The 26250-nt window shown below is 35.5% G+C and overlaps 2 protein-coding genes across 5 annotated transcripts; one reads left to right on the forward strand and one right to left on the reverse strand.

Annotated features, from left to right (window-relative positions):
• Positions 1 to 17961: 17961 nt before the first annotated feature.
• LOC113278243 (U2 small nuclear ribonucleoprotein B''-like) lies at positions 17962 to 20945 on the forward strand. Its single transcript, XM_026527136.1, has 5 exons — positions 17962 to 18137; positions 19150 to 19322; positions 19913 to 19988; positions 20238 to 20329; positions 20497 to 20945. The coding sequence occupies exons 1-5, from the start codon at positions 18065 to 18067 to the stop codon at positions 20773 to 20775; spliced, it is 693 nt and encodes a 230-aa protein (XP_026382921.1). The 5' UTR covers positions 17962 to 18064; the 3' UTR covers positions 20776 to 20945.
• A 365-nt stretch (positions 20946 to 21310) lies between these two features.
• LOC113278244 (nuclear pore complex protein NUP93B-like) lies at positions 21311 to 25387 on the reverse strand. Of its 4 annotated transcripts, none has more exons than XM_026527139.1 (10): positions 25157 to 25387; positions 24956 to 25036; positions 24772 to 24869; positions 23823 to 23858; positions 23593 to 23676; positions 23358 to 23455; positions 23207 to 23252; positions 22424 to 22459; positions 22141 to 22228; positions 21311 to 21919 (listed from the first exon to the last, which is right to left on the reverse strand). In XM_026527139.1, exons 5-10 carry the CDS (start codon positions 23641 to 23643, stop codon positions 21714 to 21716), a joined length of 525 nt encoding a protein of 174 aa, XP_026382924.1. In that variant the 5' UTR covers positions 23644 to 23676; positions 23823 to 23858; positions 24772 to 24869; positions 24956 to 25036; positions 25157 to 25387; the 3' UTR covers positions 21311 to 21713. The 4 variants fall into 4 exon arrangements, with proteins under 4 accessions (XP_026382924.1, XP_026382922.1, XP_026382923.1 ...); XM_026527137.1 differs by having other exon boundaries at positions 23823 to 24664; XM_026527138.1 differs by having other exon boundaries at positions 24032 to 24869.
• Between the last annotated feature and the right edge of the window lie 863 nt (positions 25388 to 26250).

Genomic DNA, 26250 nt, shown 5'->3' on the forward strand with positions numbered 1-26250 from the left:
CTTTATTATTTTGTTCGCTAACTCTTGTGACATTATGCAGATCCAAAAACTGAAAGATAGTTATAACAGGACTGGGAAAGCTAGTACTCTGTTAGCTCTTCGTTCATACACAGATGAGGTAAAAATTTCCTTATGATTTTAAACTGTATACTGTTGCTTCCATTTCTTATTTCTATCTGTGTATGAATATTATTGTTGAAATAGAAGAGCCTGCTGATGTTGCGAATATTGGTGATAAAGGTAAAGGTGCTCTTCGCAGAGAAAAATCAACTGCTCCTCCTTCAAAGAAAAGGAAAGTCCGTTCTTCTTCTCCTTCAAATATTCCTCCTCAAGAAAATTACGAAAGTGACAAAGATGATGAGGACAATGATGATCTTGTCGCAAGTGATGATTTTCCACCTGAATCTTTTATGGCTAAGCTCTCTGGCCTCTTTTTTGATTCTCTGCAAGGAATGGGAGATAGCCAATTCTCCAACACCTGCAAGGCTCTCGCTGCACTTTGCGATGTCCCTTTGCTTGGATGGTGATAGTTCTCTCAGTGGAGTTTCTAGATCAGTGACTCCCGACTTCTTGCATTCCCTCAATAGTCTGGTATATTTTTATCCTTTTATTTCTTCATTGTCATAACTCAAAATTTCTTTCTATATTAGTATTTTTTATATTTTCTCGCAGGATGGAAAAGCTTCTTTCGCTGTTGCCTCGGATCTAGAGAGGAGACGCGAAAATCTTGAAAAGAAGAATCTTCAATTTCGCACAAAGAATGAAGAATTGAAAGCTGAAGTTAAATGTCTTCGCGAGGAAAAATAGACAACTAGAAATTGATTCTTCTTCATATAAGAAAAAAATCTCTAGTCTTCAGCAAGCTAATAATCAGCAAAATTTCTGACAAAGAAGGTTACTAACTGCTCTTATTTACTAATCTTTTGCTTCTTATGAATTTTCATCAAGTTAATAATTGATTTTCTTTTGCTCGCAGATTCTGAAAGTATATATCGTGAAAAGATTGAGGAGCTCGAAGCTGAAAAGGAGGAACCCGCAAAGAATCTTTCTTCTCACAACGACAAGTATTCAAGATTAAAAAATCAAATCAAGATCACTATGGCGAATTTTAAGAATTATGTTATGCATTTTTGCAATCAAACTATCCAAATGGTTTGTGACGATCATAATATCCCACATTCTGATTATCCTTGTCTTTTGGAAGAAATCCCACAAAATACTCCCAGTTTGATTATCTTTGATAGTGAAGCTGATGATGAAGAATCTGATGGTGATGAAGATTCTGACGCAGACGAAGAAGGGAACAAGTCTGATGAAGATAATGAAGGATCAACTAAGAAGTAGTCTTTATTTCTTTATTTGATTCTTTGTAATACTTGTACATTTATTCCTTCTTTCTGTATATTTGTGTTTCTTTCATTTTGACCTGCGTTAATTAAAAGAATTCTTCCTTGCAATACAGTTAATCGATATAATCATTAATTTTTGAATCTTTGAGTAAATCTATCATATGGAGACAAATAACATTTTCTAATTTCATACATTCCCATACTTGCCTCTGTTATTTGTATCCAAATGAGAGATTTTATAAAAAAAAATTATTTTATGCCTTAATTTCGCAGTTAATTATGTATAATTTCGCTATCTTATGCGAAGTGAATTTTGATTCTTTTCAAAATCTCATTCATGTGGTCTTATTTTTCCTTCCTAATTAAAGGTCTTATTATGCCACCTCTGTCATTGCGACAAAATCGCAGGACGTCCTTGCACTTTCATGCAAAAACCCATTGATCTTGCCTTAACTTTTTTATTTTATATTATGGCCTCTTCAGGAATGTTGCGACAATATGACAGCTCTAAATATTCTTGCGAAAATAAAGCCCCGTGACATTGCCGTCTTGCGACGAAATCGCAGGACGTCATCGCACTTTCATGCGAAAACCCATTGATCTCGCCTTATCCTTTTCTTTTGTATTATTGCCTCTTCAGGATTGTTGCACAAATATGACAAGCCTTAATATCCTTGCGAATAAAAAGCCTCATGACATTTGTGTCTTAAGACACTTATCAGCTCCCTAATGGAGGATGTCTCCCTTATCTCCCCCCTGGTTGCCCCTTAAAGGAGGCGTACTTCTACCATACAAGGTTAGCTCCTCCCATCCAGTCTTAACAACAACCAGTTGTTTTCGCAGCCTCTTATCCCTTTTACCTATAGGGCTTATGGTTACGAGACTGCACCCTAAGTGGGGTTTTCTTCAGGCCGATTGCAGTATAAGCCAAGACTTGTCAAGAATGACAAAGTACGCTTCAAACGTCCATGGCACTCTTGACTCAACCGTGTACCTCGGAGCCTTGATCAGATCTGCACTCCTTGGGAGAGTCCTTATTACCTTAGTCGCCCAACCTAAATCATATGCTTAAGCTGAGAATCCAAGGTGCCTCTCCCGGATGGGCTTTATTGACCCCAAATATCCATGACTCAGGTTCTGGTGGCGGTGTATCCTTTCCCTGATCCATGAAACATGTACCCCCTTATATGACGTACTTTAGGTCTTACATTTGCCTCTTGCGAAATTGTATTCCCGAACTAGGGTGTATGCCATAAAGGTTCTCCTCTTTCTCTTTTGTCATTTTTCTCTGATTATTTTCTGTAAAATTTATTATCTCTACGAGAGTCTCGCACATCACCATATTGTATTTGGATTTCGCAATCTCAATTTTTTCATTCAATCAAATGTATTTTTGAGAATTTTACTTATTGCGAGAGTGTCGCAACAACTTAATCATTCATACATTTCTTGTTTTTATTACCTTTGTCATCCTCTGCTTCTTTATTATTTTCTGCTATTGCTTCCTTGGTAGTGGTATGTTCATCATTTTTATTCTGAGCTAGCATTAGTTTCGCAACATCTCTTCTCCTTTTCTTTCGATTGCATCCACCATCAACCTCTCACTTCTCTGTGTATCTTTGATTTTGTGTCGCCAATTTTCCTTCTTGTTTGCTCTTCCTTCGCAAGATTCTATCTCAGTTTCGTAACACCTCTTTCCTTCAACCCAATCTCCCTTTATGATTCCTACACCACTGGGGTGAGGGAATTTGATGCACTGGTGGAAAGTTGAAGCTACACCTAGAATCCCATGTAGCCAAGGTCGACCAATTAACGCATTGTAGGGTGATTCTACATCAACGACACAGAATAAGATTTCGGAAGATATTACCTTCAATGGAATTCACATAGTAACCTCCCTTTTAGGCTAGTTAGAAGTACCATTAAAACCATATATCCTATATGTTGATGGTATAAGATCATCATCTCTTCCTCCCATAGTTTTATAAGTATGATAAAATAAGATGTTCACAGAGCTTCCAGTATCGATTAGAATTCTATTAATTGACCATGAATCTTCAGCTTCATCATCCTCATCTTCTTTTGGTTTTGGATTAATTTCTAATTTTCCCACCAATGGATTATCATGCACCTCTTCACCTTCGGGAATCTCTTCTGCGGTAAAAGAAATAATCTGTTTCTGCCATTCTTCTAGTGGCGAGATTTTCGCAATATTCATAATTTCTCTTCCATCGTTATCTCTTGCGAGCACTCTACTCAAAACATTATCATGAAAATCTTCAATTGTCTTATATGAATGTACGATAGAGTGACAGAATAGATTTTTTGTTTTTGCACCAACTTCTATGAAGAATGTTTCCTTCTTTTTCATCGTGTTCACTTTGTGATGCTCTGGTGGTGGTGGCAGTGGTTGAGATTGTGGATGCCCTACCAAAAAGTGGTTTAGTTTTCCTTGATCTATCATTCTCAAAATAATCTTTTTACATTTCTGCAATCATTTGTTGTATGTCCATGAAAATGATGATAAAAACAAAACTCATGGCCTATGTGGTTTGGAGGCGGTTCCGTTCCCATGTTCCATGGTGTTGGTATATTCTCCATCAAAATTATAGCTTCCCATATTTTCTCCACACTTGAATTTAGAGGTGGCATCTTGATTTCTTCCCATATTACCTTGTGACCTCCTTGTCCTCTATTATAGTTTTGTCTTTGACCTCCATAAGTTTCTTGTGGTTGATCTAGTCTTTGAATCTTGTTATTTCCACCACGATTGTAGAAATTTATTTCTCTTTCATACTCCTCTTGATCTCGGCTTCCCATAGCCACCAGTTTCTGTTGATTATTACCCATCACCTTCTCTTGTTGTACTTGCGAAGTATTCGCTACTGTGTTTATTAGCTTGGGTAATAAGCTTGTATTCGCTGTTTGTGAGTTGGTGTTCGCAACTGGATATGATTCCATTTCATTTTGCCTTTCCTCTAAAGCAATGTATTTTTCTTGAAGTTCTCGCAATTCAGTCATTGTGATCGTATTCTTGACTCTGAAAATTTGGACATACAATAGGTTTGTTACAAACATAGCATTGATAAATGATAATATAAGATATCTCTCATCTACACGGCCAGCCATTTCGCTACACATAGTTCTCCATCTTTTAGTCAGGTGTTTCTAACTTTCGCCAATCCTCTGTTTTAATCCAAACACATCTTCTATACCAGGTCGCGAAGAATTATTACTTATGTATTCCCCTAATAATGTGGTCTGCAAATGATTGAAGGATGTTATTGTGTTCTTTGGTAGACCTTCAAACAATTTTAACGCCTCTCCTGTTAAGCTGGATGAGAAATATTTGCACAATACGACATCATGATTTTCCATTGTAACATGCACCTCACATAGGCTTTAATGTGTTGAATTGCACAAGTTGTTCCATCAAAAATGCTGGTTAATGCGGGAAAATTGCATTTCGGTGGTATTCCTCCTAATTGTACTTCCCTTGTAAATGAAGTTTTCGCAGCTTCTTCTATTGCTTCATCCAATTGTCTTCTGCCTACTTCTCCTCTATTATTTAGCATTCCTCTCATTTATTCTAATTGTTTCAAGATTTGATTATTTACACCTGAATCTTGATCCATTGGTCTTTTTAATATCGCCTCTCTTCTTCTGCGTTCATGTCTATCTTCTCTCGCGAAATTTTTCATTTCTTCTTCATTATCCTCGTCTCGTCTTCTTCTGCGATTCTCTTCCTCATCTCTATTTTGAATTCGCATATGATGATGCCTTTCATTTTCCCCTCCATAATTTTGTTCATTTCTTATCAATTACATTCGCTGTCTTTCAGCCATCCTATGTACTCTATCATACTCCTCATTGAGATTACCGTTATTCCGGTTTTGTGTACGCCTTCTTTCTCGACTGCCGTGACTGTTCTGGCGAATTATTTCCTGAAGCTCTTTTTCTTCCATTTAAGCTCTCAATCTTTCACGTTTGCAGATTAAATGTGCTTGTTCAGCATAATGTCTTTCAATTTCTTCTTCAATTGTCTGATGATTTCTTTGAGTTTCTCTTTCATGTAAAATTCTTCTTCCTTCCTATCGATTTCCTTTGTTATCTTGGTCATTTCGTCCCTGACGTTGTCTGTTCTCTTGATTTCCACCATTTTCCCCATCATCAAAAGTTTCATTTTGTGGAACATAACGATCATCAGCTCTTTCTCTATTTTCGCGATATTCTTCATTAGGATTTGATATTTCTTCTTGAATATTGTTTCCAGCATTGATTGTGGGTGATTTTAGCCTCATTTCTCTTCTAGTCGATCTTGAATATGATTTTGTAATACTTCTCGATCTTCTATTCTGTAGTCTTATATTCTCCATCCTTAATTCGTGATTTTTCCTTGTTAGATTTGCACGTTCTTCTGCCTCAGCTCTTCTTTCTTCATGTATTCTTCGTCTTAACGTTTTTAACGCTCCAATTTCCTCATCTCCATGAATTATTCCTTCATCTGCTTCTTGATTTCTCTCTTCCTGTCTATGGTTTCTGTTTTGTTGCTCTTCAGCCGAATTTGATTGCATAGTGTGTACACTCACCCTATCATAATCTGTATTCCTCCCTTGAACTAGTGTTTGTTGAGTTGGTGGTTGAATTTTATTTTCTCTATTACTTCTCATTCTAGTATATTCTCCCATTTCACTTCTTTCTCCCCCAGCAATTCTCTTACTTCTTCTAACAGTAGTCGGTTGTTCGGATGTATTTCTTCTTCTAGCCATTTCTTCAATTTTAACAATATTGTAAGAAATTATGGAAAATTCTTAATCAATCACTCTAAATCTTCATAAATCTCAATATTAATTTTCAGCTTTTCTAGAATAATCTTCAATACCTCCCCTCCCTGTTTCTAGCGCCATTATGTAGTTGCAGGAAATCCTACACTACACCCCTCATATGATTTCATTATTACTCAACTCATTTTTAGGTTTACACTCTTAATTTTATTGATCAATATTTGAATACTCTTATAAGAAAAGATAAAGGAATCAAGAATGACCTCTGCTCTAAAATTTCTCTCTCCCATTTACTTGTTTCTTACTCAAAAAGATCTCTCTCTTCTTTACAACTTGAACGACTATTTATAGGGAAATACATAAGTGGATGACAGCTAATTTGTCCTTTATTTTCGGGTATGTTTTACGACATTCTCGCAACCTTACAAATGTTACTTTCGCAAGATTTCTAATTTTCGCAAAACTATCACATCTTTCTCGTGATTCTAGCTGACGTCGTTTATCGTATCATTTCTGAAATTGTTCTGCAACGTTGTTGTGTTGTGTAATTGATAATTTCGCTGAGACATTATCATTGCGAAATTTTGATCCTACAATCACTTTGGAAATTGCTTTGACGAGAAATAGTGTAACAACTATATAACATCCTCTAAGAATGTTTCAATGATTGGAATGAGAGTTTAGATTACATAACCAATAGATTCCTTGAACCGAAGTTTTTGAACCTTATTGATCAAGAGAACTGGAAGTATGGCAAGTGCCAAGTCCCGAACTCAGTCCGCGAACTGCCGAAGTTCTCAAACCCGAGAATTTCTATTGGAATTGACAAACTACTTGTGTGAGCCAAGTCTGCGAACCGGCGAAGTTCTCGAACCCGAGAATTTCTGCTGGAGTTTGTAAACTCTAACCGGTGTCTTAAGTCCGCGAACCTAGTCTGCGAATTCGAGAAGGTTATATATCTAAAGATGATTTTTGAACTTAATCTTAAAATACTAAGGAATGCATTTGCAAACCGTGGCTATTAAAGTTCATGGACCGATTCGAGTGAATCAGATCATCTTTGGTTCAATTGTGTCTTGTGTAGTTACATAAGATTTCCTTGCAATTGAACAACTCTCTTAACTAGTTCTATTGAGTCAATTGAACTAGTTATGGTGAAGAAGAACATGGTTGGCACGAAACGCTCTTATGGTTAACCTCTTTGGGTAGACTATTGTTGAACCAACAATGTACACGTTTGGGTGCGGTTAACAAACCTAGAAGCGTACAATCATTTGTGTATGACAAGCTAAGTTTTCGATCTAACGGTTGAGAAATATTAGCTTGAATCTAAATCAGGTTTTCATCAAACGGTGAATATTGATTGCTTTGTAACTAAGGCAAAACCCTGATTTGAAAGACTATATAAAGGAGACATCTAGTACTGTGCAAAACTAATCCCCACACCTTACATGTGATACTAGTTTGCGTGCTAGATTCGTTTCTCCTTTAACCTTAGGTTTTCTTCTTCTAAAACCAGGTTAACGACTTAAAGACTTCATTGGGATTGTGAAGCCAGACCGATACTACTTTTATCGTAGTTGTGTGATCTAATCTTGCATCTTCTATCGTAATAGTACAATCATGTTGGATTGAGATCGTGAGAGTTCTCCGATAGGAAAGATAAAGAAGTCACAAACATCTTCGTCTCACTGTTTGTGATTCCTCGACAAACCGCCTGTGTAGTCAGGAAGGATTGTAGAGAGGTGATTGATTAATCTAGGATGTTCTTCGGGAATATAAGACCAGATTATCAATTGGTTCATGTTCACCTTGATTTCATATCTTAAGACGAAACAAAACCTAGGGTTTATCTGTGGGAGACAGATTTATCCTTTGATAGACTTTTCTCTGTGAGACAGATTTGTTTATTATCAAGTCTGTGATTTTGGGTTGCAGCAACTCTTGGTTGTGGGTGAGATCATCTTAGGGAATCAAGTGCGCAGTATCCTGCTGGGATCAAAGAAGTAGGAGTACAACTGTACCTTGGATCGGTGGGAGACTGATTGGGGTTCAACTATAGTCCAGTCCGAAGTTAGCTTGGAGTAGGCAAGATATAAAAGTAATCACAAACACCTTCGTCTCATTGTTTGTGATTCCGCAACATCTCGCTACCATACGATTAAGATTTTTGTGAGGTGATTGTTTAATCTAGGATGTTCTTCGGGAATATAAGACTGGATTATCAATTGGTTCCTGTTCGCCTTGATTATTTTCAAAAGACGGAACAAAAACTTTAGGGTTTTTCTGTGGGAGACAGATTGATCCTTTGATAGACTTGTCTGTGTGAGACAGATTTTTTTATTGTTAAAGCCTGTGATTTTGGGTCGTAGTAACTCTTAGTTGTGGGTGAGATCAGCTAAGGGAATAAAGTGTGCAGTATCCTGCTGGGATCAGAGGCGTAGGGAGTACAACTGTACCTTGGATCAGTGGGAGACTGATTGGGGTTCAACTATAGTCCAGTCCGAAGTTAGCTTGGAGTAGGCTAGTGTCTGTAGCGGCTTAATACAGTGTGTGTTCAATCTGGACTAGGTCCCGGGGTTTTTCTGCATTTGCGGTTTCGTCATGAAAAAAATTATGGTGTCTGTGTTATTTTTATTTCCGCATTATATTTGTTTACATAACCGAAATTATACAGGTTGTGCGTTTGAATCAATCAATTGGGAACCCGACCTTTGGTTGTTGATTGATATCGATTGATTCTTGGACACTGGTCTTTGGTACCATCCAAGTTATTCCTTGTGTTTGATTAGGACTCGCTAATTTCTATTGGCTTGAGTAAATCAAAACAAGAGAGAGATACCTTGAGATACTTTTACCTAGATTGAGTCTGATTGTCTAGTTGATTCTCTAGTAAGTATTTCGGAGTTCATCCATACAGATTGCTAAGCGAAATATTGGGTGGTGTTGTTAGACCCTCACTTTTTCAATACCCTTACTCTGATTCTCATACATCGAAATCCATTTGACTCTTAAAATGGGTTAAAGAATGCATTTAGATCTTGAAATCTTTCCTGAAAGTAACATTAAATTCATCAGGTTGTTTCGATAGAAGATAAATGAATTTTTTGCATAAGTCTTTTCGGTGAATAAAGAAACCAATAAGAACAAGAATGTTCCTCTAATATTGGAGAGAGTAATCTTGGTCATCGTGGCCGGAAATTTTGGTCATCATGGTCGGACCTCTATGTATTGCAGCGAGAAACTTGGTCATTGTTGCTGGTCATCTTGGCTATCGTGGTCATCCATTTTTTCATTATGGTCGTCAGTCTGTGCATTGTAACCGGCCCGTTGGTCATTGTGGTCGGGCATCTTAGTTATCTTGTCCGTCCATCTGCACATTGTGGCTCCCCACTTGGTCATTATGGCCTGAATATCTTGGTTATCATATCCGACCACTTGGTCATCGTGGATGTCCATCTTGGTCATCGCGACAGGCCATCTTGGTCATCAAGGTCGAACATCTTGAAATTATGGCCGATCGTCTTGGACATCGTGTGGTCAATTATCTTGGTCAACATCGTGGAAGGCAACTCGGTCATCCTGGACGACCATCTTGGTCATCGTGGAAAGTCATCTCCCCACTATGGCCGCCTACTGGGTGGTTATGGTTGGTCAATTGGACATCATAGTCGGCCATCTCTGTATTGTGGCCATCCAAATTGGTCGTCGTGGATGGCCATCTTGGTCATCATGTCCGTCCATCTTTGGCATCTTGGACGAAAAATTGGCATCGTCACCGACCCTCTTGATGTTGTAGACGCCAAATTGGGCAAACTATGAGGTACGTATACCCTATACGCGTACCCAAAGGTTCTGAGTTCGTGAGGGAGATATGCATACACAGTACGCAAACCACAAGGAAACGAGTTCTTGAATGTCTAAGGGTACACATACCCAGTACGCGGACCCTAGCAGCTTCAGTTCACGAGCTGGTATATAGGTATGCGTACCCCTAGTCATGCATACCTACCTAGTACTAACTAAGCAAATGTCCATCAACTATTTTCACAAATATGTTTGGCATTGCTACAACTCTCATAAATACTTCTAAGACAATTTTTATCACTAAATAAATTTATATTTGTGAATAACGGTTTAAGTCTTGAGTGTTAATGAACATGATTATGCTTATATATTCATACGACATATTTTCCATTTATTATTGTACATGCGGTACCCATACTATAATGTATGTCATTTTGTGTAATTTCAAGATAAAATTCTCATGCTCACATGAATTCCAAATAAGAATTTTATTTTAAACTGAGAAGGTGTCTGCTTGAAACTCATGTTATCTTAGCTTGAATTGAAATCTACCAATGGTCTTGAAAGTCCATAAATAGAGAGACTTAAATAATTGTGAACTTCAATCCCTGACACTTTTGCGTCCTAGTTGCTAGATAGAGTTTCCTCTATTAACTTAGGTTTCCTCTTAGCAATATAAGAGTTTCCTCAACTGAAATACTTTAGGAATTCCTGAAGCCAGGTCCGACTATCTTTTACTAATAGTTCGTTTGGATTGATCTTATGCTATTGATTGTTAAGGTTCTCGTCAATCTATGATTAAGAATGAGATAGATAAAAATCGCAAAGTTTCATTATCCCGGACTTTGTGATTCCTTAAAAAAAATATCTAAAACTCTTCTTTATTTATCGGTTTAGATTTTTCTTGAGAGGTGGTTAGTAATCTACTCAGCTAATTGAGTGTAAGTATTCCGGATTCGTGAGATTTTGCAGCTTTATCTATTTCAAACAGACTTCCGAGCCTTGATCTAAAAAATCGAATAGGCTTATCTGTTATAGGAAGATTGGTATGAAAATTCTTCACCTAGGTTGAAGCAAATCTTAGGATGTAAAGGACGTCAGCTAAGGGAATCAATTTCGTGGAGCCTTGCGAGTTTCAAGAGATGTAAGGATCACAACTGTAGATGGATTGCTTGGAGGGTTAATTCTCTTTCAGCTACATTGCATTATGAAGTCTGGTAGTAGTCTAGTGTATGTAATGGCTTAATACATTTTGATCTTCAACGAAGGACGAGGTCCCGAGGTTTTTTTGCAAGCGTAGTTTTCCTTATTAAGAAAATTCTAATGTGTGTGTATGATTTTTACTTTCCTGCATCTTTGATTGTAAAAAGGACTACAAAGGTTCATACTCTTATCAAACGAAAAAGTTATTGGTATATAATTGTTACCCTCTCCTTTTCAGAGGCATGCTCTAAAACTTAGGTTTTGTCTAGTGAAACTGTGTTGGGTTATGACTTTGAAAGAATATACTGAGGGATTCGTGAAGTCTGGCTAGACTATCTTTACCTGATTGTTCTTGTTATCCAGCTCTTGTTCTTCTTGATCTTTTATTTTCCAAACTATAGATCAAAAACTATATAGATAGAAATCAAAAAACTCCTCGTCTCAGACTTTGTGATTCCACAAGATAAAAATCCAAATTACATTTGGTTTACTTTGGTTAGATTATTCTTGGTAGAATTGATTAGGCATCTCTATAAATTTTGAAGAGAATAACTTCATAATAATCTTGAGTTTGCTTTATATCTTCTTTTTTTGAAGATACCTCATAAGTATATAGGTTTCCATACCTTTATTGAATATCTTTATCAAAGAAATCAAATAGGATTCCTGTTAGAGGCATAATAGTCATAAAAGTCTTCACTTAGGTTGAAGCAACGCCTAGGCCTTTAAAGGACGTCATATAGGGTAATCATATTGCATACGGTCTTGCGGGATCCAAGAGATGCATAAAGGAGCACAACTGAAGCTAAATTGCTCGTAGGCTTGATTCGTCTCAACTACAATCCAGTATGAAGTCTGATAGTTGGCTAGAATATATTATGGCTTAATAAGTATGGTGTTGAAGTTCTGGACCAGGTCCAGCGGTTCTTTTGCTTTAAATTTTCTCTTGTTAACAAAATTATGATGCCTTTTGTTATTTTTTTGTATTATATTATTTATTTATAATAAAAATATCATAAGTAGTACGTCAAATACCCTAGATAGTTTTATGTCTAAAAGGATGTATAGAACTTGAAAATTTTATTTTTTGAGAATTTGTATCTTGAAAGATAGATTATAAGACCTTATCTTGTTGGACTTCGGTTCTGTAACAGTTCAGGTACATACAACTGGGTTACTTGGATATTAATTTTTGAGATCGTTTTGATTAAACTTGTTCTCATATATCAAGTAGCAGATTTATTGTTGGTCTTTGCTACTGGTTGTCACAAGTTTGTCCATACAAGTTTTGAAATTAATAGTTGGCAGTGTACTTCGTATTCCGTCTTTTTCAAACTTGTATGTAAGATGAATCTTATTTATACTAAGATTTATGAGTCAACCAACGGGTATAGGATTTAAACCAATAAACTAGAAAACTCAGGACACAAATACTAACCCGTACCTAAGTATATATCTGTACAAAGTAACTTTATATTTATTTTCAATTGCACTCTTATCCTTGGAGTTCTTACTTAATTCTGTTATTTTTAACACTAATGGTTATTATATTCAAATTTATGTATCTCTTCCATGCTAAATAACCAAATGTACTTAGTAGGCTTACTGTTAAGTTTAATCAAAAAAAATTGACTAGCACAGTTAAATTTGGTTGTTATACTCATATGTATTATCGGGCATGATAGCCTCTATATTCACAATGATGCACCTACTAAGAGGTAGCGAGTCGACAATTTTCCCTAAATATGTCAGGGATCCAACTGGTGCAGACATAATGCTTCCTCTTTAATGAAATGTCTATACGTGCGAACGAATAATATTAAGCATTTTATTCTACTATGTGCACTAATTAATTTTTCCGAGTTATATCTAGTGTTTTGTTTATGTTTTCGATTCACAATCATTTCTTATAAATAAAATCTAAAGTTAATGAAAAGATTTTTCCCAAGGTTCATCATTTGCACAACTTTATTCCCAAGGTATGATTCATTTTTGTTTTGGTTGATCGTTGTTAGTGTTTTCTTTAACTTTTTGTTTAACATCCATGGATTCATGGTTACGCCTAATTTTTGTCTCATTTATGCAGTTTAATTTATCTTTTATTTTTTCGTTAATTTTTTATTTTGTTATCTCGATTTTGCTTTTTCATTTGCATTCAATGATACTGATCAGATATTTGTTAGGTTTATTTTTAATACCATACCGTACCTTTTAATGTATATTTTCTTACACAATATTTTTTATTTTTCTCTGGACATGGAATTGTCCAATAAGACTTTGACTTCTTCAACCAAAAATTATAGGATTTACATGGAGTGAAATAAATGACGAAGAAAATGACGATTCCATTGTTATGCCTTTAATTTGGGTAGGTAAATGACATTTCTTAACTGTATTGTTATTGTCGTTGGAGAGTTCATACTCTTAATCAGATTAGAGTCGTGTACATGTTGGTGTCAAATATATTGAAGTTTCTTGATTATATTTGTTATTCTTCTAATTATTTGTATCATATAAACATTGAAATTACATCTCTTCATACTTATAACCTTTTTATGGTTTACAAATTGAATATTTGTTTATCCTAGATTCTTCATGCATAGTCAAATAATGATTATATGCAGTTGACACCAAGAAGGGTTATTATCTTAGAAGATCATCTTAAATTATTTATACATAGTTAACTATCTTGCTAAGCCTGAAATTTAGGTCTCTTATGTACTCTTAGGTCAAGGTGTAATATCAGTTCCATTTGCAAGTTTTCATACCATTGGTATTTAAACTGGTTCTCTTATTTACTTTTAGGTCTCAAATGCATATGCTGACAAAGAGCAACTCTCTTACACATGTATCATTTATCGATTCATATATTAGAGGGGTAAATTTCTTTTGTTTGGATTTGCAATTTTATTTAATGCGAGTCTTTTACTATTTAATAAGACTACAAGATTGTATTATTAATTTGCAAGGAAAAGCATACTTGGCATATGTTGTATGCAACTTCATCAGGTGCATCGTTTTTCACCGCTACGAAAGATTCAAGGACGCTTCATAATACTAATATCCAAGGGAATGTTTAAGGATTTAATGTTTTTCATTTTTATCTTCTTTTCTGTTTTGTAAGCTGGGCGTTTTTCATTTGTTAGTTTAAACTATAAATGTATATTCATCATTCTTTAACAAGAGGCTTCATAGTACAATGTAACGTCTCTCAAACCTAGAACATTGTAGGGAATGATGAATGTTAATTACCATATTTATTCAAATCCCATGTTTGATGGCCATAAAATGACTGGCAGTCAATTATATTAAACCAACCGATTAACCATTTTTACCATGGGTTCGAGTATTACTAATGTGTAACCATGCCAATTATGCATTGAAAATAGTCTGCGGTTCCAAAAATTAATGCAGATATAACAGTTTTCAGGGATATGAAAGAAGGGTTCGCAGTTTAGATTTAACTTTTTGAATCTCGAAAAAAATTACACTTGACTGAACTGCATTTGTAATTTGGAATGTAATCCACAATTTAATTTTATCAAACTATGAATTTCCACAAGTTCCCGCTTGGGATTTTAGGTTTTCAATTTTGTTGATATTATTTGCAACAATTGTGAACGGATGGTTATCTCAATTACCACAAATGAATCTGTGTGGAGTTCCAGTGTACACACTTACATGGATACCTTAACTACCGAAAACAAAATACCCTATGATGTATAAATATCAGTGTATATTCATATATGGACATCCTAATCACCATATAACAAGAAATCGATCCCGCAAATGTTAATATATCGATCAAAGCTTCGAATTCAATTTAAGAAAGATTACCATTCCCCCCAAGTTTCCCACGCTCAGTTCATGGTTGTCTCGCAAGAAAAACTAAAATAATCAACACCAAAACATATCATAGCCCCGTGTCGTTACGGCACGGGTCATATCCTAGTTTGAACTAAATAAAACAATTCTTTATTTCTTTTGTGAATGAAAATCTTATTAGTCCCACATCTGGGAGTTCCACTTCTTAAGTTGTATTAGTCAATTATATAAACAAGCTTTTCTCTTACTTTTGATTTATCCACAAGAAAGGGTTTCTCTATATTTTGAAGAAACCCCGAGAACGTTTTTTTTATATTTTTTTTGTAAGCGTTCGCGATTTTCTTTAAGGTTTTTTTCCAAAGTTTTTCGGAGTCTGCAAGCTCAATTTGAGCATTTACTATGTATGCTAGTAGTAGGTATAGTAGGGTGTTTTATCCTTGAGGAAGCCGTCATGTGAGGGTTATAATATCACTTTTGGGTGTAGCTAGGCGCTAATGTCTTAAGAACATCGTGTTGAACACGTGTCTCACTCTGTTTTTCTAAAGTTACCATGTTGTTGTTGCGGAGATCTGGGGGATCGCTCGTTTCGTCAAATCCATCACTTGTATTATAAATCTAAGTGTCAATAACATTTATTTATTTGACTTTTCATTGTTTCTGATTAGTGCACCCAACAAACTCTCCAACCAAAAGGATTAAAAGGAGGTAGCTTACTAGCTTGTGGTTTAATATCTATAAAAGCTTGAAGATCTAAATAAAAGTATTAGATATAAAATTGGAGCGGGTAAGGAAACTAAATTTTGGGAAGATTTTTGGCTTGGTGAAAGAAGATTATGTAACATGTTTCCTTTGATTTATGAAGCTTCAAGGACCAAGGAACATTTATGAAGTTAGGGAAGGTGGGAGTTCATATATAGGGAAACCATTACAAGTAAAATGTTATCTATACCAAATCTTCTTTCTCTTATCTTCATTCAAGAAGGGGTTATGGATACCAGAATTTGGGTTGGTGGTGATCGTGGTCAATACACGGTGAAGGATGGAATTAGTGACAACAACGATCAAGGTGAGACAAATTATCCAACCAATTTGTTTGGATTCATGAGTACTCTCACAAAATCAATTTTTTTATTTGGCTTCTTTCTCATGATCGTGTATTGACGGCGGATAAATTTGTAAGAAGAGGTATGGATGTCTCTAGTGTATGTCGTTTTTGTGAGGAAGACGATGAATCGAGTTCACACTTGTTTTATGGTTGTTGGAGAATATGGTATTACTTTATTGAAGGATGCCAATTTAGAGGTCCTACAATCCTAATGTCATTACATCTATGAAGGTTTGGAAGTTGTAATTGGAGAGATGAAATACTTAGCCGAATACGGAATAACATCCCGGTTGCTATATGGTGGTCTATATGGATAGAGCGGAATGCATTCGACAGCAAGAAGAAAAATTTCATTTTACCGGCCTACGGTGATTTCTTTATGAGTTTCATTTTACCGGCCTCCATAATTTTTGGTGGATTTTTCTTGGATAGTCAAACCCTATAAATTAATGCTCAAACTCATCTTGTACTAAACATTCAATTAACTGTTATCCACCATTTACCTAATTTCACGAATGTATATTAAAAAGAAAGCTTTTTGTCGAATTGCACATCTATACACAAGATAACAACTAATCACTATCATTAGAAATTATAAATAAATAATATTAAACAAATAAGAGAGATCATGTTTTTTGAAGTGAAAGTGCAAAATTTAGCTTAAAACAAATTGAAAACATTGATGTACTAAACATTCATGCACCAAGTAGCAGAGGTTATCGTTTGAGCGGTTCGGTGGTCTGGATCGGTTTAAGTTTTTTGTCTCATATGAAACCGTTTGTCGGTACCCTTCCCAATCCTGTTAACCCCCTTTTAGCAATTGTGTATAAAATCGTATAGTAGGAATTACTGGCTAGTCCAGTTCCAGCTGACTCAATTAATGGCTAGTCCACCCGTGGAAAAGATTTACTCTCTACTTCAAAAACATGCTTTTGGACTAGATTATTTACTCTCTAGTCCAAAAACTTCGTGGAGACTATAAAGTGTATTTTATAAATTCCTAAAACACCCTTTCAGGTCTAATTAGTATCAACACATGTAAATGTTACTAGTAGTATGTTACTACATACTAGTAGTATCAATACAGTGATACTACATATTAATATGTACTGTACTAGTAGTAACAAAAATATCTTATCGTTACTAATAAATTATGTAACTACTTTACTATACTAAACTAGTATACTACATATTTTACTACTAGTACTAGTTGCTACTTGTAACATATTGATATGTAGTATCAATATATAACATACTACATATTGATATGTAGTATCAATATATAACATACTACATATCAAACATACTACATATCAATATATAACATACTACATATCAATATGTAGTATCAATACATAACATACTACATATCAAACATACTACATATCAATATATAACATATTACATGTCAATATGTAATATCAATACATAACATATTACTACTAATATACTAGTTACTATTAGTATACTACATACTACATATGTTATTACTACATACTAGTTACTACTAGTATATTACATACTACATATGTTATTACTATATACTACATACTAGTTACAACTAGTATATTACTAGTATACTACATATGTTATTACTACATATTACATACTACTAATTACTACTAGTATACTGCATATGTATTATTATACGTAATGTTATATACTAGGGTTAGTAGAATAATTTTACTCTTTTCAAAACTTTTATGAATTAAGGAGTAAATATTTTTTGGCGCTGGACTAACCAGTAATCCGGGTCGGGTTTTCTGGACTAAACAGTAAATCTCACGATCGTATAAGATCGGGCTCTTGACGGTGCTCTTGCGGATACGCTCAATTATCAAAAAGCCCAATACAAACCCATTATAATACCCCCCTCTTTCTCTCAAACTCAATTCGATTCTTCTTCTCCTCCATCTCTCACTGTAAATCAACAGTCGTCTGCACCACCACCACCACCACCACCACCACCCTCGCCAGCAGCAGGAGCAGCCATGCTTTCAGGAGATATACCTCCAAATCAAACAATATATGTCAAAAACCTCAACGAAAAGGTTAAGAAAGAAGGTAATAAACTCTTCTCATAAACCCTAAGTAATTTATTCTCTCTTTTACACTTAGGGTTTATTATACAAATATCTCCGTTTCTAAGCTAATTCTTAAGAAACCCAAGTATTTTTTAGCATGATTATATCTATGTAACTTAGTTTAGGGTTTAGGCGTTTTAATTTTTTGAAATTGTAAACCTAATTGAGTTCACAAGGAATTGATTCATGAAATTTGATTTGCTTAGAACATGAATATAGACTGTATTGCTGAACAATTTGAGTGTTAATCTTTTCATAGTGTGCAAATTTATGTTTTTAGAGCTGGGCTTTTAGGTGGTACTGTTGGTGGGTGGTAGTGGTGGTGGGTTGCAGGCAGATGAGTGTGCACTTGTCGTTGTACTTGATAGGCCAGTAATGTTTCATAGGTAGAAGACTTCATGTATGAAATCATGCTAATCTGGCTTTACCAGTAAAGTTAAAGAGTCACAAGCTATAATGTATTTTTCGCCTAAAAGACTAAGCAGATAATTCGCTATATAAATCTTGAACTTATTAGATGGTTATCAGGTAGTTTCGATAGCCTTGCCGAGACAATTATGTCAATTAACAAATTGAATTGAATTAACTATGTAAACAAGAGAAGTTGACCTGTGAGTGGGCATTGATGATTTCTTTAAAAGAAAGATGTTTCGAATTTTCTTTTACTGGTACTGAAGTGATGGTTTAGCACGAAAGGATGATGGTTATTTTTCGAAGTTAGATGTTGGATTAAATTCTGGATCAACTATTATACCATATGTTCTGTAGTGTTATTAGAATGATGATTTTTAGGGTTTCAATTTCACTGATTTGACTCCTTTGGAGTGCTTTGGGTGATTCTATGAATGTTTTCGGGAGGATTTTAGGTTCTTCTTTATGTGCCTTGAAGGGATATGAAAGTATTGTCTTAGTTTTAGGCTTAGATTTTATATGATGTAAAATGGTTTGGATGCATAGATGATCAACTCATGTTCTGTTTTCTGGTTTGGCAGAGTTGAAGAGATCTCTTTATGCTGTATTCTCTCAGTATGGGAGGATTTTAGATGTTGTTGCGTTAAAGACGGAAAAGCTTCGTGGTCAAGCATGGATTGTGTTTAGTGAAGTTACAGCTTCTAGTAATGCAGTGCGCCACATGCAAAACTTCTCGTTTTACGATAAACCTATGGTGAGTCTTTGTGTCTCATTGTTCTTGTGTCGACTTATATTCTGTTTATGCAATTGTATATGTTTTTGTGTTGAATCGGGACTTGCTTTATGGAATTTCCCCAGTTAAAATCTTGCAATCTGTGTGGTACTTAATTGAATGAATACCGAAATGTGGGGAAACTGAACTATTACAACTCATGTGATGAGCATAACCCTGGGAAGGTAGTAGATGTCAATATCTCAGTGGCAACTGTGATTTGTATATTGTTCCACTAAAGACGTATTTCACCAGATTCTTGTAGATTTATGGGTATTCTCAAATGTAGTTATTCCTACTTTTAAGTTTCATCATCTTAGCATCTGCCATCATATAACACAAAGTTCATTCGCATACAGTGCTAATAGACAGGATATACCATAGATTAGAAGTATACAGTATAGCTCAAGATTCTATTCAAGGAACTCTGCGGTCATCTACAGATAATTCATATATATTATGGTGACAATTAGTTTTGCTTGTGAGCTGCTTACACTGTGTTCACAGAGAGGCACTCGGCTTTCGCATTTAACATTGTTAGTTGATCACAATACATGATTTACTTGTTTCAGAGGGTACAATATGCAAAAACAAAGTCAGACTGTGTTAAAACTGAAGAAGAGAAGAAAAAGAAGAACGAAGAAAAATGTAAGTGCATTTGTATAATCGTATTTCACAGTCTTCAATCTTTCGTTCTGTCATTTGGTGAAATTTTGGATTTAGGTTGCCCTACCTCTAGATCATTATCGATCAGTGATCTTTCTGTCACTGTAATACCATTGGGCATAGGTTTTGGTCATCCATGTTGAAATTAAAATCACCCGTTACTTAAAAATAAATAAATTTGAATGTCTGTTCAATTTTAATAAATATTTCAAACGAATTCTGTTTTGGCAGCTGATAAAAAACGAAAGGCTGAAGATACGCCAGAAGCTGGTGCAAGAGCTAATGGTGCAAGCGCAACTGCTCAGAATAATGGTGGATCCACTGTAAGTTCTCTCGCTTTTTAAGATATGATGTGGAATAGCAATAAGTTACAAGTTTCTTTTGTCACTTCTCTGTTAGGCAAGACCCATTTGCACATGAGAATAACTTTGCTAATTATGAGCAACTCCGGCTACATCTATGCTAAACATTTTTGTGTCAACATTTGCAGGCTCCTTTCCGCCCAGGAAAATCTGGCGAGCAAGATTCTAATGCAGCTCCTAACAACATACTTTTCATCCAGAATCTCCCCCATGAAACAACAGACCAGATGCTGCAATTGCTTTTTGAACAGTACCCTGGCTTTAAGGAAATTCGAATGACCAACGCAAAGCCTGGTATTGCATTTGTAGAGTTTGGAGACGACGTGCAATCGTCAATTGCCATGCAGGCACTTCAGGGCTTCAAAGTTTCGCCTCATAACCCAATGGCCATCAGTTATGCCAAGTAGTAGATCGTTGTCTAGTCAGAACGTTGTTTTCCTCTTCTTTGTTGTTGTCTATGGTTGATAACATTGTGTAATTCATCCTGATTAAGTTTCTTTCAGCTAGTAACTTTTTAACAAAATATATTGACATTCAACTTATTGATAATTAATGATATTTATCAGGAATTTGGGAAGTGGACGATCTTATCAGTTTTGTTTACTGGGCCTATTAGTTTTTCTTTATTGGGCCTCTTAATACTAAGAGGCCTGGATACTTTCCCGTTAACAAAATTTTTGGCTCAAGTTATGCAAGGAGTAGTATCGGCAAGGTAGAAGCGCTTTATGACGTTTTTGTTTGGAGTCTTGTAGGTTTTTATTCTTGCGAGAAAGAACCAATATATTTCCCTGAATCAGGATCTCAATCAGAATCAAATAAAAACAACCGACAAAAGTGATGACTCAGCATGCCATGTCGTAGCTGAGATGCAACAATCAGGGACATAGGCAGCAGACACACAAAACAGATATAAGTTACCAAAATGCAAAAATGCTGAAGATGTCCAGGGATTTACTTGGCCATACCAATCAGATTAAATGAGGTAGTGTTATACAATCAGAAGGGAATGCATTCAGAGTAACACGTTCTAAACAGAATAAAAATAAGCATGAGAATGCAAACACACATTCCACTCTTCTAGGCTCTGCATACCCTCAAAAGATACAGAAAAGGCTCCACTTTCTCCAATTTTTCCCGGAAAGGAACATGAGGTATGTAATCAATTTCTGGGTTCTGATTGAAGTCCCCCATGAAATAATCTAGTTCAAACTCAATTTACAAGAAAGATCGAACCAAATAAAGATAAAACATATATGTTAAACAACTAAAGATCCATATCCATGTCTACTGGACGAAACAAGCAAATACTTACAAGCTAATTTGTGTGAAGTGCATCTCTAACTTCTTATAAATCACCCTCATATTTTCTTTTAGGTGGACCCCTCATACTTTCTAGTTTTTCCTCGAGCTTGCTTGCTTGCTCTTTAGCTGAAGCTGCTGATGACTCGGCATTCTTGCGAAGGCTGACTTCTTTCATTAGCTGCTCTTGCAACGCCTTTTCTCTCCCTTTGGCAGCAACTAGTTTTTGTTTCAATTTGGTTCTCTCCGCTTCTGCAGCATTGGGAAATCGAAAAAAATGGGCTCGGGTTAAGAAAATGTTGCAGCAATAAAGCAAAATGCAAAAGCTTTTAATACTGTTAATAGGTCAGATATTTCATGTTACCAATCACTGTATTCCAGATTCAAGTGCAAACTACTATGTGGTAGCTCACGGAGACCATATTTCCAAAGTGAAATGATAAAATGGTTAACAAAATGAGGTAATAACTCACCACCCTTAGAAAGAAGACCATTCATTGCGCCCAATTTAGTTTTATAATCACGTACTTGCTCTTTTGCACTTATATTCTCAGAATCTACCTATCGCAAACAACCCATCCAGTGTTAAAGATATTTAGCAGGATTGAGAACTATGCAACAATAGGAACTTCAGTTAAAACTTAAAATGTGATCTAAAAATTGCATCAACAAAAACAACTGAACAGTTCCAGGAAATGATCCAAAATTTATTGACTAAAATAATATGTATAGTACATTCGGAGGCAGAAAAACTACCTGCTCCACACACTCACCCAGATCCTTCAATTTTGTCTACAAAAACACAAAAATGAAAAGATAATTAGACTGAGAAACATAAAAATAATAAAGGAAGGCAATATAATTGCCAAATAGGTCAAGTATCAATCGTCCTTCCCTTATAAAAACAGGGTTAGAGGTTGTTGAACTTAGGGACCTATTACACTACAAATAATCACTTTACGTTAGAGTCTACGTCAAACATTTGAAAATTATACTCGTTATCCATCCACACACCCTAATTCATCCATAATCTAAAATGGTCCATACAGTTTCTCCTTCACATTTCAGAAGGAAGCAAAGTTCAAAATCTCACATCATAAAATGTAAAAAGCAAAAGATGTTGCATAAGAGAGAAACTAAGGTTGCGTTCAGAGTTTCAGTTGTATAATTCTGCTCCCATTGGAAGAATTCTTCTTGGTAAAATCAAGTTGATTATATTACTCATCAATGATGATCAAAGGATCTAAAATTTCAAAGGACTGAAGGAGTGATAGGAAAAAAAATCCCGGGGGAGAGGGTAAGGTCTTTTCCTGAGTAACTAAGAACCAGACATGGACAAGCAAATCGAGCCAATCTGAATCAGAATTTCCAGCTACCACTTTTAATACATCTGAAAAAGTTGTTCTAGTTCGTATTATGGCTCATCAATACAGAATTTCAAGTTCTAGAACAAACATTTCCAAATCTAAAGCCACAATCAGATTTCAACAGAAAAGAATTAAAGTGAAGCAAAATCCATAAAAGACTTTCATATGTCACCTTTAACACCAAAAGTTTGGGATCACATTGGGCATTCAACCATTCACTGTGTAACACAATTTGCAAATCAAGTCAGTTCCCATCAGAAGAATCCACCAAAATCACCCGCCACAAAAGAAGGGAAAAAAAATTTGGAAAAGAAACAACAAACCTGGTTTTTGCATTAGATTGTCCACGAACTTCAACAACAGTTGGTACAGTTTTAGATCTGAGCTTCTCTGATAATGCTACTAATTGATCTATGTTTCTCTACAAGTAGATAAAACAATTAGGTTAGAGTTTTCCGGAATAAAAATCTCATAATAAATTGAAAACCAAGTAGAAATTACTGATTATATCAGAAGAAGAAGAAGAGGAAAGTCCAATTTAGTTTTATAATCACGTACTTGCTCTTTTGCAGTTATATTCTCAGATTGTACACATCGCAAACGACCCATCCAGACTTAAAGATATTTTAGCAGGACTGAGAACTATGCAACAATAGGAACTTCAGTTAAAACTTAAAATGTGATCTAAAAATTGCATCAACAAGAAAAAACTGAACAGTTCCAAGAAATGGTATAAAATTTATTGACTAAAATAATATGTATAGCACATTCGGTGGCAGAAAAACTACCTGCTGCACACACCCACCCAGATCCTTCAATTTTGTCTACAAAAACACAAAAAGATAATTAGACCGAGACACATAAAAATAATAATGGAAGGAAATATAATTGCCAATGGTCTATCAAGTATCAATCATCCTCCCCTTACAAAAACAGGTTGGTAAAGGTAAAGATTGTTGAACTCAGGGACCTAGAACACTACAAGTAACCACTTTACCTTAGAGTCTATGTCAAACATCTGAAAATTATACTCGTTATCCATCCACACTCTAATTCATTCATAATCTATAATAGTCCATCCAGTTTCTCCTTCACATTTCAGAAGCAGGCTAAGTTCACAATCTCGCATTGTAAAGTGTAAAAAGTAAAAGAGGTTGCATAAGAGAGAAACTAAGATTGCTCTCAGTTATATAATTCTGCTTCCATTGGTAAAATCAAGTTGATAACATTACTCATCCTTGATGCTGAAAGGATCTTGAATTTCGAAGTTTAATTTTCTTTCAATGGACTGAAGGAGTGATAGAAAAAAATTCCCGGGGGAGAGGGGTAAAGTCTTTTCCTGAGTAACTAGGAAACAGACATGGACAAGCAAATCAAGCCAATCTGAATTGAAATTTCCAGTTAGTCACCTGACCTACCACTTTTAATACATCTGAAAAAGTCGTTCAAGTTTGTATAACGGCTCATCAATAATACAGGATTTCAAGTTCTAGAATAAACATTTCCAAACCTAAAGCCACAATCAGATTTCAATAAAAAGGAAATAAAGTGAAGCAAAATCCATAAAAGAGTTTCATATGTCACATTTAACACCAAAAGTCTGGGATCACATTGGGCATTTAACCATTCACTGTGTAACACAATTTACAAATCAAGTCAGTTCCCATCATAAGAATCCACCAAAATCACCAAAATCCACAAAAAAAAAAGAAACTGTTAGGAAAAGAAACAACAAACCTGGTATCTGCATCAGATTTTCCAAGAACTTCAACAACAGTTGGTACAGTTTTAGGTCTGACCTTCTCTAATAATACTATTAATTGATCTATGTTCATCTGTAGGTAGAGAAAACAATTAGCTTAGGGTTCTCCAAAATAAAAAATCGAAAATCAAGTAGAAATTAAGAAGAAGAAGAAAGTACCTCCGGGACCTGAACAGATGGAGTTGGTACAGTTTTACATCTGAGCTTCTCTGACAATGCTATTAATTGATCTATGTTTCTCTGTAAGTAGATAAAACAATTAGCTTAGGGTTTTCCAATAAAATCTCATAATAAATTGAAAATCAAGTAGATATTACTGATAACATCAGAAGAAGAAGAAGAAGAAGAAGAGGAAAGTACCTCCATGGCAGGGACCTGAACAGATGGAGAAGCTTGTTCGCGAATCCTTGCGGAGGAATGAGGAAAATCAGTCAAATTATTCGAGTCTGTTTCACTTGGCATGTTTTCTCAACCAGTAAGTGACCTTTTGATGATTATTGTAAGCGAAAATTAGGGTTTGAGAAGATTTTTTAGGGTTTACCTTGAAGAATTGAAAATTGCAGAGTAGAGAGACTGAGAGGGAGAAGTTTTCTGAATGAAAATGAAATTCAAGGGTTTATTTGAATTGGGGTTTACGGAGAATCGAGTAATTTACTCATTGGTCCTTGCAGCCACACGGTAGTAAAGTACGGTATCCAATTGTGAAGGTGGACTTTGCAACTCAATCTTTGACCGGCACCCATATCTGAAACTGGGCATTTGGAAGACCCGTCCCTGTGGTTCTATCATGATTCGCCATATCGAGTATCGGCATCATATCAGTTCTCACAGATACAGATACCCTAATTGGTCTGCGGATGAAGATGAGCGTGTTTTGTCAAAGCTAAGGAAACTGGGCTGTTTTCTTACAGAGTGGAGTAGAAGAAGAATTGGTTGCATAAAACATAAAATTGCAATTCTGAAAACAAAACTTCTTAGAGTTCAGTTTTGGAGACCCACATCTTCAAATATTCAAAGGGAAAAAATAGCTACGGCTCAACTCAATGAATACCTTATCATGGAAGCAACATATTGGGATGAACGTATGAAACAACAATGGGATAAAGATGGGGATCGAAACACTAGACACTCCCATTTATCTGTTCAAAATCGAAGACGGAAAAATACAATGAGCCATTTACTGGTAGATAATCAAGGTTGGATTACTGATCAGAGAGAAATTGCTAGTGTCCTTATTCATCATTTTCAGTCCTTATTTCAACAACCAGGCACTCAAGAAACTCCCAGTTTCTCGTTGCAGTGTCAATCCACTTTTACTATGGATAATAATGCTCTATGTAGAATCCCAACAATGGAAGAAATATGGAAAGTCTTTTACTTCCCCTGGACCAGATGGTTTTTCGCCTGTATTCTATAAGAAGTGTTGGTCAACAGTTGGTGCAGATATACTTAAA

The sequence above is a fragment of the Papaver somniferum genome, chromosome 5 (assembly GCF_003573695.1).
Source record: "Papaver somniferum cultivar HN1 chromosome 5, ASM357369v1, whole genome shotgun sequence".
In the NCBI taxonomy this organism is placed as follows: domain Eukaryota; kingdom Viridiplantae; phylum Streptophyta; class Magnoliopsida; order Ranunculales; family Papaveraceae; genus Papaver; species Papaver somniferum.

What these genes read in the sequence shown, in the direction of transcription:
- LOC113278244 (XM_026527139.1), bottom strand. Translation starts at nt 23,643, where the DNA reads ATGGGTCGTTTGCGATGTGTACAATCTGAGAATATAACTGCAAAAGAG. An exon ending in ATATAACTGCAAAAGAGCAA is followed by an intron (nt 23,456 to 23,592) that starts GTACGTGATTAT and finishes ATCTACTTGTAG; the next exon opens with AGAAACATAGATCAATTAGT. An exon ending in CCAAACTTTTGGTGTTAAAG is followed by an intron (nt 22,460 to 23,206) that starts GTGACATATGAA and finishes GTGTTTTTGTAG; the next exon opens with ACAAAATTGAAGGATCTGGG.
- LOC113278243 (XM_026527136.1), top strand. Translation starts at nt 18,065, where the DNA reads ATGCTTTCAGGAGATATACCTCCAAATCAAACAATATATGTCAAAAAC. An exon ending in CGAAAAGGTTAAGAAAGAAG is followed by an intron (nt 18,138 to 19,149) that starts GTAATAAACTCT and finishes CTGGTTTGGCAG; the next exon opens with AGTTGAAGAGATCTCTTTAT. An exon ending in AAAGAAGAACGAAGAAAAAT is followed by an intron (nt 19,989 to 20,237) that starts GTAAGTGCATTT and finishes CTGTTTTGGCAG; the next exon opens with CTGATAAAAAACGAAAGGCT.